Genomic DNA, 14,183 nt, shown 5'->3' with positions numbered 1-14,183 from the left:
TTCCTAGGACCGCCTCAGCGTTTACAAATTGTTTCCATTAGTTGTCGTAAATACAGGCACAGGAAACCCCGAGAGACCTGGTGTCGTCTCTAAAGATGAGAGAACTGTGGGTCACAAGGTGGCGTGTCCAGCAGCAGAATCACCGGTGCTTAGGCACACGGAAGGAAAGTGTTAGCGAGGAGATAGCCAGGACAGGAGCCGAGGAAAGGTTTCAGAAACCTGTCTGATTTCTGGTTACAGCAAGCCCACTTGAACGTGATACATTTCCTGAAAGCCGTAACGAGAATGCACTTCTACAGGTCAATCAACGAGCAACACAATTTTAGTGTGAGGTCTTTACCTCATACGCTCAGGAGAGCCAGCACGCCAGGAACCACTGCCTTGGTTCCCAGCACACACCCTCGCTCAGTGATTGCGGAGTGGCTGTTGGCCAAGAAATTGTATAGGGGGAACGAATTCCTAAACACTCACCTAACTACAATATACACAGGATAGAATATTGCTAATACCCACTCTCTATACCAACCAGGGCATGCTAAACATCACGAGGCTCAAGAGAGCCCCAACTTTCCTCAGGTTGGTTGTCGCTGACTATGGCACCGTTAGAACATCCGTGACCGGCACAGGGCAGCGGTCATAACACTACCTTAGTACACACAGTAGTTGCAAGCATGGCATGGGCAGCTGCAGTGTGGTTCCCAAAGCAAATACAGCCACCCGGCCATGCTGAAGTGGTTTCCACAACAGGAAGAGGACAGAGGGTAGCATGCAGAACAAGCCAACTCAATGTCCGTCAGCTGTACACGGCTAGAAAGCAGGACCTCTGCTTCACGCATGGCAGACTCCAGTGTTTCTCAGGCTTCACACACTCCTCCTACACACACGACACCGACTCCTCCCACAGTCTGATAGGCTGTGGGTGAGCCCGACTGCCGAGCCTGCCCTCGGAGGGCAAAGACTTAATTCCAACTTCTTTTTCTCTTTCCTATTTAACTCAACTTTGTATTTGAAAGAGATTAAAAGCATTGCCAACTAAATAATGCGACTGCACAAATCTCAAGCTTATCTCTGTGTCTGATTCAAGTACTCTGAATGTTCTAGAACAACCAGGGCAATAAAATACTCAATAATGCAAGCAGAAGGGAGTTTTAAGTTTTCAGGTGTTTCCTTGGGTCCTTTATTTTAATTGCTTAAATTATGAATGAGTGTCCTAACTACAAATAATTCTCCAAGTTTAGCCATGAGTAATTAAAATAAATATACTATTGAAACTGTGGCATATTAAATGTTGGAAAAAAGCAACTTAATCTTACTTAGAAAAGGGAAAAATTTACTGAGTCCTTATCTTCTTCATTTTATTCATATCAGAGACTCTTGCAGTTTAGACATCTCAACATTAATTAAAGAATTCCTAGTGTCTTCACCATTATCTTTAAGCAAAATATTAAAATGACATTTCCTTCTTTTAAAAAAAAGTGTCTGATATCATACCAATTCATCTTCTCTTGATTTACTCCTCTGTCTGGCTCTCTCCTTCCATCTTGCTAGAAGAAGTTTTTGCCTTTGGTTATAAAACATCACTTGCAACCGGAGCAGTGAAACTGCAGGAAACGCACTTGGTTATTTCAAGGAGCGACAGCTGTCTCTGAAGACAGAATGAACTGATGCTTCTGACAGCTTGGACTTCATTTCAATCACACAAAATTAACTACTGTTGTAGCATTAGATGGCGCTCAAGAGACTTTAAAACCTGTAAATATCCCCTTTGCCCTTAGAAATTGGATATAATATGTATATTGACTTTTTAAAAAACAAATTTATCTTTTACAAAACTTGGACGTCTAAGCCTTTCATAAGAAACATAACCACCACATAGTATTCGGATAGTCAGAATTATGTGTTCTAGAATTAAATGGATTGTCTGATACACGTCAGAGGCCCATAGCTCAAGCACAGGAGCCAGGAAGAGCAAGCAGGCGGGGAGCAGGCAGCTTTCTCAGCTGCACCCACGTTGCATGCTCTCTAGGTTTAACGATTGGTTTGCTGATTGGCGATATGACTGAACACCAAAACCAGGTGCTGTGGTGTGGACACTTACCTACAAGTCTTTCCCTAGTGGTCTTCACATAGGAGAACCAGTGAGTGAAAAACAATTTCAGACATCGAAAATTGTAATGTTCCATTGCTCTGCTCATTTTTTCCGCCATGATGGCTTCCTGGTTTGCACGAGGTATTGCGACTTCCTTCCAACCGCTGCAGGCAAAAAATGCAGAAATACATTCTTCTCAAGATCATACTCTGAGACTAGGGTAGTAGAGTCAAAAATAAAATAAGTGGAATAAGAAATGAGATGCCTTTTATTCCCTCAAAATCACAGCACACACACACACACACACACACACACACACGCACAACTGTAAACTGGGGGTATGTCTTGAAGAAGTTCTGCTAATTAAGATGTTATAATAAAATAAAAACATCTTGGGATAACATCATTCTCATAACTTCAATTTGCACGGAGAATAACCTTAACGATGATTTAAAAAAAAAAGAAAAAGAAAAAAAAAGAAATTTAAATTCCCAAACATACACAAATGCAAGGATTTTAGGCAAGCTGTGTTTCAGAGAAGCAGTATTTGAACTAAGTACAAGCTCACCAAATATAGGAGAAGCCCAGAAGGCAGAGTTAGCCTTCCTCTCTGTGAATAACAGAAGGGATAAAAGACAAACAATACGGAAAAAAACACATCCTTACCCAAAATGGCTCTTCACTAAATGTCCAGTGTAAAATGTGCATGCTTTTACCATCAACTCTGGAGTCACCTAAAATAGATAAATAATTGAACTGCACATTAGAAATAAATAGAACAAAGCTGGGCACGGTGGCGCACGCCTGTAATCCCAGCACTCCAGCGGAAGAGGCAGGAGAATCTCAAGGGTAGTTGGTGCCCAGAGCTCCAGGGCTCCCTAGCGAGACCCTGGAAAGAAAGCAAAGAAGGTGGAAGAGAGCCCCTACAGGACTGCCGAGGGACTGGGAAACAGCCGCCGAGGAGGAGAGGGAGGAATTAATATCACTTACATAGTTAGAAACTGAATTTTTTCTTTTTAATTATTTTTATTGAGCTATACATTTTCCTCCACTCCCCTCCCCTCCTCCCCTCTTTCCTTCTACCCTCTCCTGTGACCCCCCACACTCCCATTTACTCAGGAGGTCTTGTCTTTTTCACCTTCCTATGTAGATCCATGTATGTCTCTCTTAGGCTCAAATTGTATGTGTCTATTGTCATTGTTTACTGAAGTCGTATCTTTTCTGTATATTTTATAGATTCTTTGAAGCTCCATACATACATACAACGCATTCTGAGCAGGTTCAGCCTCTATTCCTTACACTAACCTCTCCCAGGCTCACCCCGTAACACACAACTCCGTGTGCACCACCTTACACACTACTGAATCCAGCTTGCGCTGCTCGCATATGCATGGCCGTGGGGCCAACAAGTGGAGCATGGCCAACCTACCCAGTGCGGTTCTTTGTTTTGGTTGTTAACTCTTTGGGGTTCTTTGTTTTGGTTGTTAACTCTTTGGGGGCCCACCACCTAGCTCCCACATAAATATGTGCAGAGTTAGTCTTACCTACAAATGCCCAGCCTCAGCGTGGTTTGTTTCTAGCCAACCTAACTTCAATTATCCCATTTCTCTTTGACTATGTTTTGCCTCTGGGCTTTTTACCTTTCTTTTTCTATATATATCTTTCTTTTCTTCTTACTCTGCGGCTGGTTGGGTGGCTGTGTGGCTGGGTGCCTGTGGGGCTGGGTGGCTGATTCTCCTGGTAGTGCATGCCTGCAATCCCAACACTCAGAAGGTGGAGACAGAAGGATCAGAAGCTCAAGATCATTCACATACAACTACATAGCAGGTTTAAAGTCAGCCTGAGCTATCTGATAGCTTGACTCAAAAGGAAAAGAAAAAGCAATTGCAGTCTGTTGGTCACTATTGAGACTGATTGTCTCCTGTCAATGCTGTAAAATAATATTGTCTCCTCTAAACAACATGCAAGAACGCTTCACCAAGAAGGACTAAGAAAACCACAAAAAAATGAAAGTATAAACCGTGGAATCTGCTGAAGGAGAAACAAACTTATCCCACACAGCTATTCACAATCAGCATGGGGACCGCTGAAGACTTTTTGACCTGATTGACCTTCTCTATGCCCTTGGAGGAGCAGACTCGATGGTAGCACCTTTACTCGTGGATGTGAGCACTGTTAAGGACCAGGAATGTTTCTTTCTTGTCTGCATGTGTATGTGAGGTGTGGTGAATGCTCACTCCTGTGCACAGGACGGCTACAAATACAGTGACAACAAAGTTCAAGTGGCTTTAAACTTCGTAATTTTGAACTTAAAAAAAAAATCGCAAAGGTTTTACATAATGCCAAATTTTGAAATAATTCAGTGCTACCAATAAAAATGGTATCGAACGGCTCTTCTTTCCGGAGCTGAGGAAGTTGAACTGAAAGCATTGTCTGAATCCTTGCTACTCAATGGTTTCACGCTGGCAGGAAAAGGACCTCTGCATTGAAAGCACAAGTTTGACTTGCTAGAGTGGATGCCTTCAGCAAGGCGAAGAGCCCAGGGGATGAACGGCCACTTTAGACTTAAGGAGTTGTCGATGTAGACACATGAAAGGCCACCTCAGCCAGACACCAGGCTCTCAGAAAGGAAGCCAAGCCTCTGAGGCTCCGGACACAGCAGCAGCAGCAAACCGCACCCAAGTCTCTGAAACAGCGCAAACAGATGTCTGCACAATAGTGCCGTGGCAGGGTGTGAAGTTCAGGCTAAAGCTCCGCCATGAGCCATTCCTCTCCATCTCCTGCAAACGGGTACCTTGATAGCAGCTCAAAGGGTTTGTGCGTGAAGGAATTGTAATTATTCAGCCACAGTTAAGGCTGCACTTCCTGGTTCTAAAGGCAGGCACGTGCGGACAGGCCCTCGGGCACAAAGGGCCCAGCAAGACCCACACGCGTGCATGTGTGGTTACATCCATGTATGTCTCAGCTAAACCCTTGCGCGCATGCCTGAGTCGCCCGTCATCTGCATCATCAGTGTGACGTAGTCATGCCAACCCCCTGTGCGCATGTGCTAGGCAGCTTTTAAAAGCTAGACGCACCCCCCCCCCTCTTTCTTTCTCTCTCTCTCTCTCTCAACACTGTTTTCCAGGCCTGTACGCACCCCCCTCTAATAAACTCCTAAGCGTGTCTCCTTCTCACTCGCACCGGGTAATTTCAGGAATGCTCACTGTCACCTGCTTTCCAATGCTCTATTTTATAGACACATCCAAATAAATAAAATTTTAGAAAAATAATTTTTCATAAACTTGTAGATACTTACTAGCAACTTTATTAAGCAAAGTCACTGAAACAGTTTAGATTAATAACAAATATTACTTTTGAGGAAGAGTCTTGTTATATAAATCAGGTTGACATGGAATACCTGCCTCTGAATCATGAATGTTGATAAAGGCATTATTTACATCTCAGATGCCATAAATAACAGGAAATAGGACACACAAGTACTATAGAATTGCTACCATTCTTCCATGTCACGCTTAAATTTACAGAAACATTAATCCAACTCAAATCATTATTCCCATAATTTGTTCCAGATAATAGGAATATTTAAATTGATGCTTTCTCAGCGGCTAGTAATTATCCAGTCTCTCTCCTTTTAAAAATTTATTTATGTATCTATTCTTATATTTATTTATTTATTTGGGTCAGGGTTTCTCTGCGTAACCCTGGCTGTCCTGTAACTCACTCTGTGGACCAGACTGGTCTCGACTCGCAGAGATTTGCCTGCATCTGCTTCCCGAGTGCTGGGACTAAAGGTGTGTGTGATTATAGCTGCCTCCCTCCAGTCTCAGAAGAAAAGAAGTCCGTTGACAGACACCAAGGGCCAGGATTAGTTACCAAGCCTTCTTGTCTGCAGCACAGGGCTCCCTCTCCCAGACCAGCAGTGCCAAGCGCAAGGGTCCTAGGTTCACTCTACTTTCCCTAGATGAACTTCATCTGCATCTGTGAGACTACTTAAAGCCCACGGTTTTCATCTTGATTTTAGGTTTTAGACGGCGCTCCTAGTGACAGCACCATTGAAAAGGCTGTGTATGGCATACACAAAATTATCAAATATAAACTTTAAAGATTTAATTTTTAAAGCTGTATATATGAATATATATACATATATATCTTGAACATATTTAAGGAGGAAATATATAGAACATTATAGATAGATTTGCGCTGTGTATGTGCAGTGTGTGTACAATGTATATTCAGTGTATTGCAGTATTTGCAGTGTGTGCATGCAGTGTTTTGTGTAGTGTGTGCAGGGTGTGTGTGTGTGCAGTGTGTGTATGTGTAGTGTGTTGTGTGGTATGTGTGATGTGTGTGTGTGCAGTGTGTATGCTGTGTGTGTGTGTATGAGAGAGAGAGAGAGAAAAGTCACAGAGGAGAGGAAAACAATATAATTTCTCATGTTTTAAAGAACAGACTAAAAAAAACACTAAAATTGGTTACCTAAAAGAAGGGATATATTAGTATTAATTCTATATTTTGTAATGTCACATGTAACTGGAAAAGCATAATTATATCAAAGAGAAATATAGGTGACATCAACATTGAGCAACAATTAGGTAATAAAATTTAGGTAATAAAAAAGTATTACTTTTATTGAAACTACCTGAGAGAATATATTTACTCAAGGAAGTAAAAGGATTGTATGATGTCTCTAAGCTGAATTAAGTATTCTTTAAAAGAAAACACTTGTTTTTCTATGTTAAGTATTGGCCTGAATGTACACCATGTGAGAGCTTGGTGCACACAGAAGTCAGCATAGGGTATTAGGTCCCCTGAAAGTAGGATTCCAGGTTGTTGTGACTTGCCACGGTGGTACAGGAAACTCAACCTTTGTCCTATATAAAAGCAGCTGTCCTGGAACTCACTATGTAGACCAGGCTGGCCTCAAACTCGGAGACCCACCTGCCTCTGCCTCCCATGCACATGCTGGGCTGCACACTCCGTGTTCTTAGTGACAGTGCCTCTCTGGTGCTGGCACCCTGAAACTGTTGTGTGCAGTGTAGAACACAAATGGTCTATAATCACGCTTTTGCCTACAGGACATTTAATCATTCAAGTTGTCAGTTGTGAGCAGTAATTTCTGATCACTAGTAATTAACTTATGTTAAAACCCAAAGAACTTCTAGTGATTTATAATGCATTAATTAAAAGTCAGTCAACCAGACCATCTGGGCCTCCCAAGTTGATAAATGCACAGAACTAGAGAGATGGTCCAGCAGTTAGCAGCACGGTGTGATTTTGCAGAGGACCCGGGTTTGATTTCCAGCACCTACACAGCATTTCACAACCATCAGTAACTCCACTTCCAGGGGACTCCGTGCCCTCTTCTGGCCTCTTTGGAAACTGCACACACAAGATAACCAGATATGAATGTAGGCAAAACACCTATACATATAGAATCAATTTTAAGGTTTTATATTTTTAAAAAAATAAGTGGGGTTAAAAAATGGTGCTGTCATAAATGGATATCAACCTGCAGAAGAATAAAAATAGACCCATATCTATCACCATGCACAAAACTCAAGTCCAAATGGATCAGAGATCTCAACATAAAGCCAACCACACTGGACCTCATAGAAGAGAAAGTGGGAAGTGTACTTGAATGCACTGGCACAAGAAACCACTTCCAAAATAGAACCCCAGCAGCACAGACACTGAGAGAAACAATTAATAAATGGGACCTCCTGAAACTGAGAAGCTTCTATAAAGCAAAGGACATGGTCAACAAGACAAAACGACAGCCTACAGAATGGGGAAAGATCTTCACTAACCACACATCAGACAGAGGTCTGATCTCCAAAATATACAAAGAAATCAAGAAATTGGACACCAAAAGATCACATAATCCAATTTTTAAAAAAAAATGGAGTACAGACCTAAACAGAGAACTCTCAACAGAGGAATCTAAAATGGCTGAAAGACACTTAAGGAAATGTTCAACATCCTTAGTCATCAGAGAAATGCAAATCAAAACAACTCTGAGATTCCATCTCACACCTGTAAGAATGGCCAAGATTAAAAACACTGATGGCAACTTATGCTGGAGAGGTTGTTGGGAAAAGGGAACACTCTTGCATTGCTGGTGGGAATGCAAGCTGGTACAACCCCTTTGGATGTCAGTATGGCGATTTCTCAGAAAATTAGAAAATAACCTTCCTCAAGACCCAGTAATACCACTTTTGGGTATATATTCAAAGAATGCTCAATCGTACCACTAGGACATGTGCTCAACTATGTTCATAGCAGCGTTGTTTGTCATAGCCAGAACCTAGAAACAACCTAAATGCCCCTTGATCGAAGAATGGATTTAAAAAAAAAAAAAGTGGTACACATACAGAAAAAAAATAACAACAGCTTGAATTTTGCAGGAAAATAGGTGAAGTTAGAAAACATTATTTTGAGTGAAGTAACCCAGACACAGAAAGACAATTATCAGATGTTCTCACTCATAGGTGGTTTTTAAACATAAAGCAAAGAAAGCCAGACTACAAACCACAAACTTCGACAACAATGCAGACACTAAGAGAAACTTACATTGATCTAATCTACATGGGAAGTAGAAAGTATAAAAAGACAAGATCTCCAGAGTAAATTGGGAGCATGGGGACCTTGAGGGAGGATTGAAGGGGGGAGGGGAGAGGCAGGGAGGGGAGCAGAGAAAAATGTAGAGCTCAATAAATATAATGGGAAAAAATAAGTAGGGAAAGAACCTTAATGACATCAAATTTCTACAATAAATATAGAAAACCTAGCAACAAAAATGATTAGAACAAAGGATGAGACTGGAGCTTATAAGACACTTTATGATTCCCTTAATAGAAACAAGACAAGAGAACTGTTGTCAATTACAGAAGAATTAGATACATGTAGCCAAGTACAATACGAGGACTCTGAATTCTGACTTGAACAGAACATGAAATAAGAAGACATTTTTGAGACAATTAGGGAAGCTCAGAAATAGAATAATTATGTCTGACTATAATTAACACTAGGAGGTATTCAACAATTGTTGCAATTATGTAAAACAATGGCACTATTTTTGTCTTGTGTTCCTTTTTTACAATTATTTTAAGTGACGCATACACGTAAAAAGCATACATATTAATGAGACTCTGTAATGTCTTGCTCAGTACATACTGGGTGATGTTTCGGTCCAGTTAAATGTATCTCCTCGAACATCTACCACTTCTTTACAGTTATAACTTCCAAAAGCCTTTCTTCTAGCTTTGTAAAATTCTTTTATTACATGTTTATTTATTTATTTATGCTGTGTGTACGTGTGCCACAGTTCATTTGTGGAGGTCAAAGGGCAGCCTGTAGGACACAGAAAGTTCTCTCCCAGGGACTGAACTGAGGCCAGCAGGTGAGGTCTCCCCCCCCCCCCCGCCCCGCCTCCACCACCCCCCCGCCCGCCGCTCCCCCTCCCCCCCTCCCCCCCCCCCCCCCCCCGCCTCATCCCGTGCTGAGTCGCCCTGCCAACACTTCCTCCAGCTGGGATGTCTCCCTCACAGCTGACTGCAGCTGGGTCATTCACCATTCTTCCTCCACTGCTTCCTTCATCAGCCAGCCCCACTCTCCCAGGCCCTGATAACATTGAGATCAACGTTTTTTTTAGATTCTACTAATGAGATCACAAGCCGCTGATCTCTCTGGGCCTGACTTGTTTCCCTTAATGTTCTCTCTGTTCATGGTTCTGGAAATGAGAGAATTCCAGTTTTTCATGGTTACATAGTATTCTGCCATGTGTATACGTATTTTCTTTATTCATTCACCAGCAGGTAGAAATGTTACTATGCCTTGGCTACAGTGACCAGTACTGGATGGACTGTGGGATTACAGACATCTCTGGCTTTTCTTGGAGACAGTCCCACAATCTTGCCTAGGCTGAGTTCAAACTCATGATCCTCCTGCCTCAGTCACTCAAGCATTACAATTACAGGCTTCCACAACCACACCCAGCCCTCCAGACGGCTCTTCAATACACTGACTTCATTTCTTTTAATGTACACAAAAAAGCAGGACAATATGGCAGTTCCCTTCTCTGGGCATCCCCGTCAAAGCCTACGCCGCTCTTCCTGGAGCAGGGTCACCCTGGCTGTGCTCTGATGTGTTCCTAAGAGGATGCTGAACACGTTTCACAGGCCCACGTCCGGGGTACTACGGTGCCTCCTGCGTTATTCTTCTTTTTGCACAGAGCACCTTTGACACACAAATACATTTGTGTGTGCACATATGTATTGTAGAATTGTCTTTTCTGATTTTGTACAAAGAAAGGGGGGGTGGTCACTGACATCTTCATGGGGATTGCAGTGACTCTCTCCCACCATCTTGGACAATATATTGAACAATTCTGACTTTAAGACTTTGTCGCTTTTTTAAAAGTCCTTCATCTCTGTTTCTGTCACATTACTGAAACACTTGTACTTCTCTTTAAGTCCACTAAGATGGTAAAAGCAGTTGTCTCCAATTCTCTGAGAGTCCTTGTGGGCATCTCGTGAGTTTCCGGCACCTCCTTTAGGCGAGCCCACTGTTTCCTAAGAGTTCTTGATGTTTGTTGGTGTGAGACATTGTGGAGGGGTAGGCACTTAATCCCCCCCTCCCTGGTCTGGTTTTGTTCACTTGCCGTACCTGGACTTCTGAGCAGCCGCCTGTCTTCTACTTATCAGTAGTCATCTCATGATTTCAGCACCGGACAGTGCCCAGGTTCAACTGTTCCGAAGGTCGACAGCTAGCACTACTTGGTGCTTTGAAAGTAAACGGCCCCCAAAGGGAGTAGGAGGTGTGGCCTTGCTGGAGGAAGTGTGTCACTGGGGGATGGGCTTTGAGGCACTTTTCTCAAGCTTTCCCTCAGTGTGACAGTCAGTGACTTCTTATTGTCTCTGAGTCAAGACATAGGACTCTCGGCTCCAACAGCACATCTGCCAGCACAGCTTGCATGCTCCCCATGATGACAATAATGGACTGAATCATGGTGCCTCTTCACAGCAATAGAAACTCTAAGACAGCTACTGTCCAGTCTCAGAACACTGTCTGAATACACGTTGATGTGTTGTTCAAAAAGATCTAGGAGAGTACCTCCAGGGTACCCAGTCTGTCCCCACAAGCCTGTCCTGGGGCCGAGGTAGCTCGGTCGCCACAGGTAACATATCCTGTTCAGCTCTGGGCAAAGAGACTGTAGACAGCCTAGCCTGAGACTCCTGTGTTGCGCCTGTGGCCACTAAGCTGACACCACAAGTCTCCTCATGATGGAGGAGGGCCTTCTGTTTATGTGTCACTTTCATTGGTTAATAAAGAGACTGCCTTGGCCTTTTTGATAGGCCAGCCCTTAGGTGGGTGGAGTAGACAGAACAGAATTGTGGGAGAAAGAAAGCAGAGGCAGACAGACGCCATGGCTCTCCTCTCCGAGATGCAGGTGGGTTAGATTCTTCCCGGTAAGCCACGACCTCGTGGTGATATACACATTATTAGAAATGGGTTAGATCAATATGTAAGTTAGCCAATAAGAGGCTACAGATAATGGACCAGGCAGTGTTTAAATGAATACAATTTGTGTGTTGTTATTTTGGGTGTAAAGCTAGCTGTGCGGGAGCCGGGCGGGAGCCGGGCGGGAGCCGGGCCGGAGCCGGACGGGATGAAAAGCGGGCCTGCTCACCTCTCCACTACATCCTCAGGATTCCTAGCACTGTGATGAGACACTGTGACCAAAAGCAAGCTGGGAAGGAAAGGATTGTTTGGCTGACACTTCCACATCTTAGTCCATCATGGAAGGAAGTCAGGACAGGAACTCAGAGGAGGCAGAACCTGGAGGCAGGAGCTGAGGCAGAGGCCATAGAGGGGTGCTGCTCACTGGCTTGCTTGCTCCTTGTGACGGTCTGAATAAGCATGGACCGCATGGGTGCATATATTTGAATGTAGGAGTAGAACTATTGGAAAAGGATTAGAACACCTCCTTGCTAGTCAAGACAGAAAATTATAAGAATGGAAATTGCTTTAAAATAAAGCTAATATTACTATACGATGATTTGAAATGTCAAATACACTGAGGATTGATGCTTCATTCTTCAACGTTGTTTTTAATGTTTTTCCCTGAGCCTGGGCTGAGCTCGCTAATTAAGCAACCCAGAGCACCTGGAGACTCGCGTTTTCATATCTAACTTAAGCACCTACTTTGAATATGGCTCTGATTGCGATTTCCAATGTCCACCTTTACTGAGAGCCCCAAGCTTTACTTGGGCTTACGCAGGCCACATCCCTAACATGGGCCAGTGTCATACACAATCTTGACCATATCTAATTTTTGTTTACATTTCCCTCTCAGAGTGCTTTTTGCCAACACACACACACACACACACACACACTGCTCTAAAAATCCCCATCTCCTGTATTACCCATTGTTCTCTTTAGAGGACCAAAGCCAGCTGCCGGAGCGGGCTCCCCCTTTCAGAGACAGCCAGGTCTGGTTTTCAAGTTCAATCTCTTTAGCATTCTGGTCTTAACTTTACAAGCATGATTCCCTGTATTCATCCGCTAGGGGCCGCCAGCCTCCAGTGGAGGCTGGACCACAAAGGAAGGAAAGGGACCACCTTGCTGTAAAGAGTTCCCCAAGGCTTTCACTTTGTTTCTGAGAGGATCTCACCACGTAGCCCCATTTGCCCTTCAGTCTCTCCCATCCGCCTGCCTCAGCTTCCTGAATGCTGGGGTTACAGGGTATGCTAGTAAATCCAGCTTCCTCGGCTCTACTTCTGTCCCTGAGGAAGAGCGGGGGAACGGCAGTCAGAACCGTGGACATGTTAGGCTCTGTGTGCTATTCCCTCACTTTCCTACGCAGTCTCAACTCAAAGCAGATTCTGATCTCACACTCGCCAGTAAAATCTACCGTCTGTTTGGGTACTTCAGTCAGAGCTTAAGATGGGTTTCAAAGTGTTTGACTAATTACCATCTGGTCATCCAGTCCAAAAAGTTGTTCCAAGTATGTTTCAGACAGTCTCCGAAGTTTTGGTTTCAGCGACGGATCGATGCACATGTCCCTTTAATAAAATTACAAAGCCAGGTCAAGATGAATTTCATTTTGAAGTACTCCTATAACTGAGTCACTGACATGTCATGCATGCATGTGCGTGGGGGTGGGGAGGCTACCACCCCTGATGAGGCAGGTCAGAAGCACTAGAATTCACTGAGCCCCCGAGAATGGCGTCTCCCCTCTCTCCATCCTCAGCTTGAAACGCTCAGTCTTGGGAGTACGAGGGGAGCTGACCACGTTCTCACACTGAGAAAATCGGGAGTATATTGTTCACAATAACCCTTGGGGACCAAAGAGCCTACGGACGGATTCTTTAACAAGCCCCAGATCGGCAAGACTTTGTCATGATGCTATACAAAGTCCTTGGCCTTCGGAATACTTCCTTACATACATCAAAACAACACTTACCAAAGAAGGTTTTCCAGACCATTTTTAATGATAATTTTGATCATTTGCTCTAAATATCTCAGTGGGTCGTCAGGACACGTCACAAGTAACCCACATAACAGCGCCTGTTGAGAAGAGAATAAAGTCATGGAGTCAGGGCTTCCGCTTTCCCTCCGGTGGCTCTTGTGTTTACGCGACAGCAGTCCAACCACAGTTCCGTTCACCTGCGTCTGCCTAAAACTCCTATGGGCGACAGGAGGGAAACTGCTGCCCAGTATTTCATGCGATATAAGAAATTTCTAAATATCTTTGTTCAGATTCAAGATAGTTACAATGCTTAAATCCATGGTTTCTACCCCTTTTAAGAATAAGGGGCCAGTCGGTGGCGCAGGCCTCTAATCTCAGCACTCAGGAGGCAGAGGCAGGTGGATCTCTATGAGTTCAAGACCAGCCTGGCCCTCCCACAAAAGAATGAAGAACCTTCTTTTTTTAAATTTTTTATTGATTCTTTGGGAGTTTCGCATCACGCACCCCAATCCCACTCATTTCTCAGTCCTTCCCTGTCCACCCTCCTCCCTTGTAGCCTCCCCTCAAAAGACACATTTTTAAAAGATAGAAATGAAAATTAAAAAGAAAAATCACTTCACT

The 14,183-nt window shown here is 43.6% G+C and overlaps 1 protein-coding gene across 1 annotated transcript in view; it reads right to left on the bottom strand.

The window, feature by feature from the left end:
• Fbxl13 (F-box and leucine rich repeat protein 13) overlaps positions 1-14,183 on the bottom strand; it is a 171,681-nt gene that overhangs the window by 142,314 nt on the left and 15,184 nt on the right. Inside the window, exons 2-6 of the mRNA XM_048433517.3 lie at positions 13,557-13,660; positions 13,065-13,155; positions 2,756-2,823; positions 2,099-2,253; positions 1,492-1,601 (exon numbers count right to left, since the gene is read on the bottom strand). Of these exons, the coding sequence (XP_048289474.3) occupies positions 1,492-1,601; positions 2,099-2,253; positions 2,756-2,823; positions 13,065-13,155; positions 13,557-13,660 (528 nt within the window). The remainder of the gene's footprint in view (positions 1-1,491; positions 1,602-2,098; positions 2,254-2,755; positions 2,824-13,064; positions 13,156-13,556; positions 13,661-14,183) is intronic.

This window comes from Myodes glareolus, chromosome 27 (genome assembly GCF_982192425.1).
Source record: "Myodes glareolus chromosome 27, mMyoGla1.1, whole genome shotgun sequence".
Classification (NCBI taxonomy): domain Eukaryota; kingdom Metazoa; phylum Chordata; class Mammalia; order Rodentia; family Cricetidae; genus Myodes; species Myodes glareolus.
The sequence above is the reverse complement of the archived record's forward strand: the minus strand, read 5'-3'. Positions and strand labels throughout refer to the sequence as shown.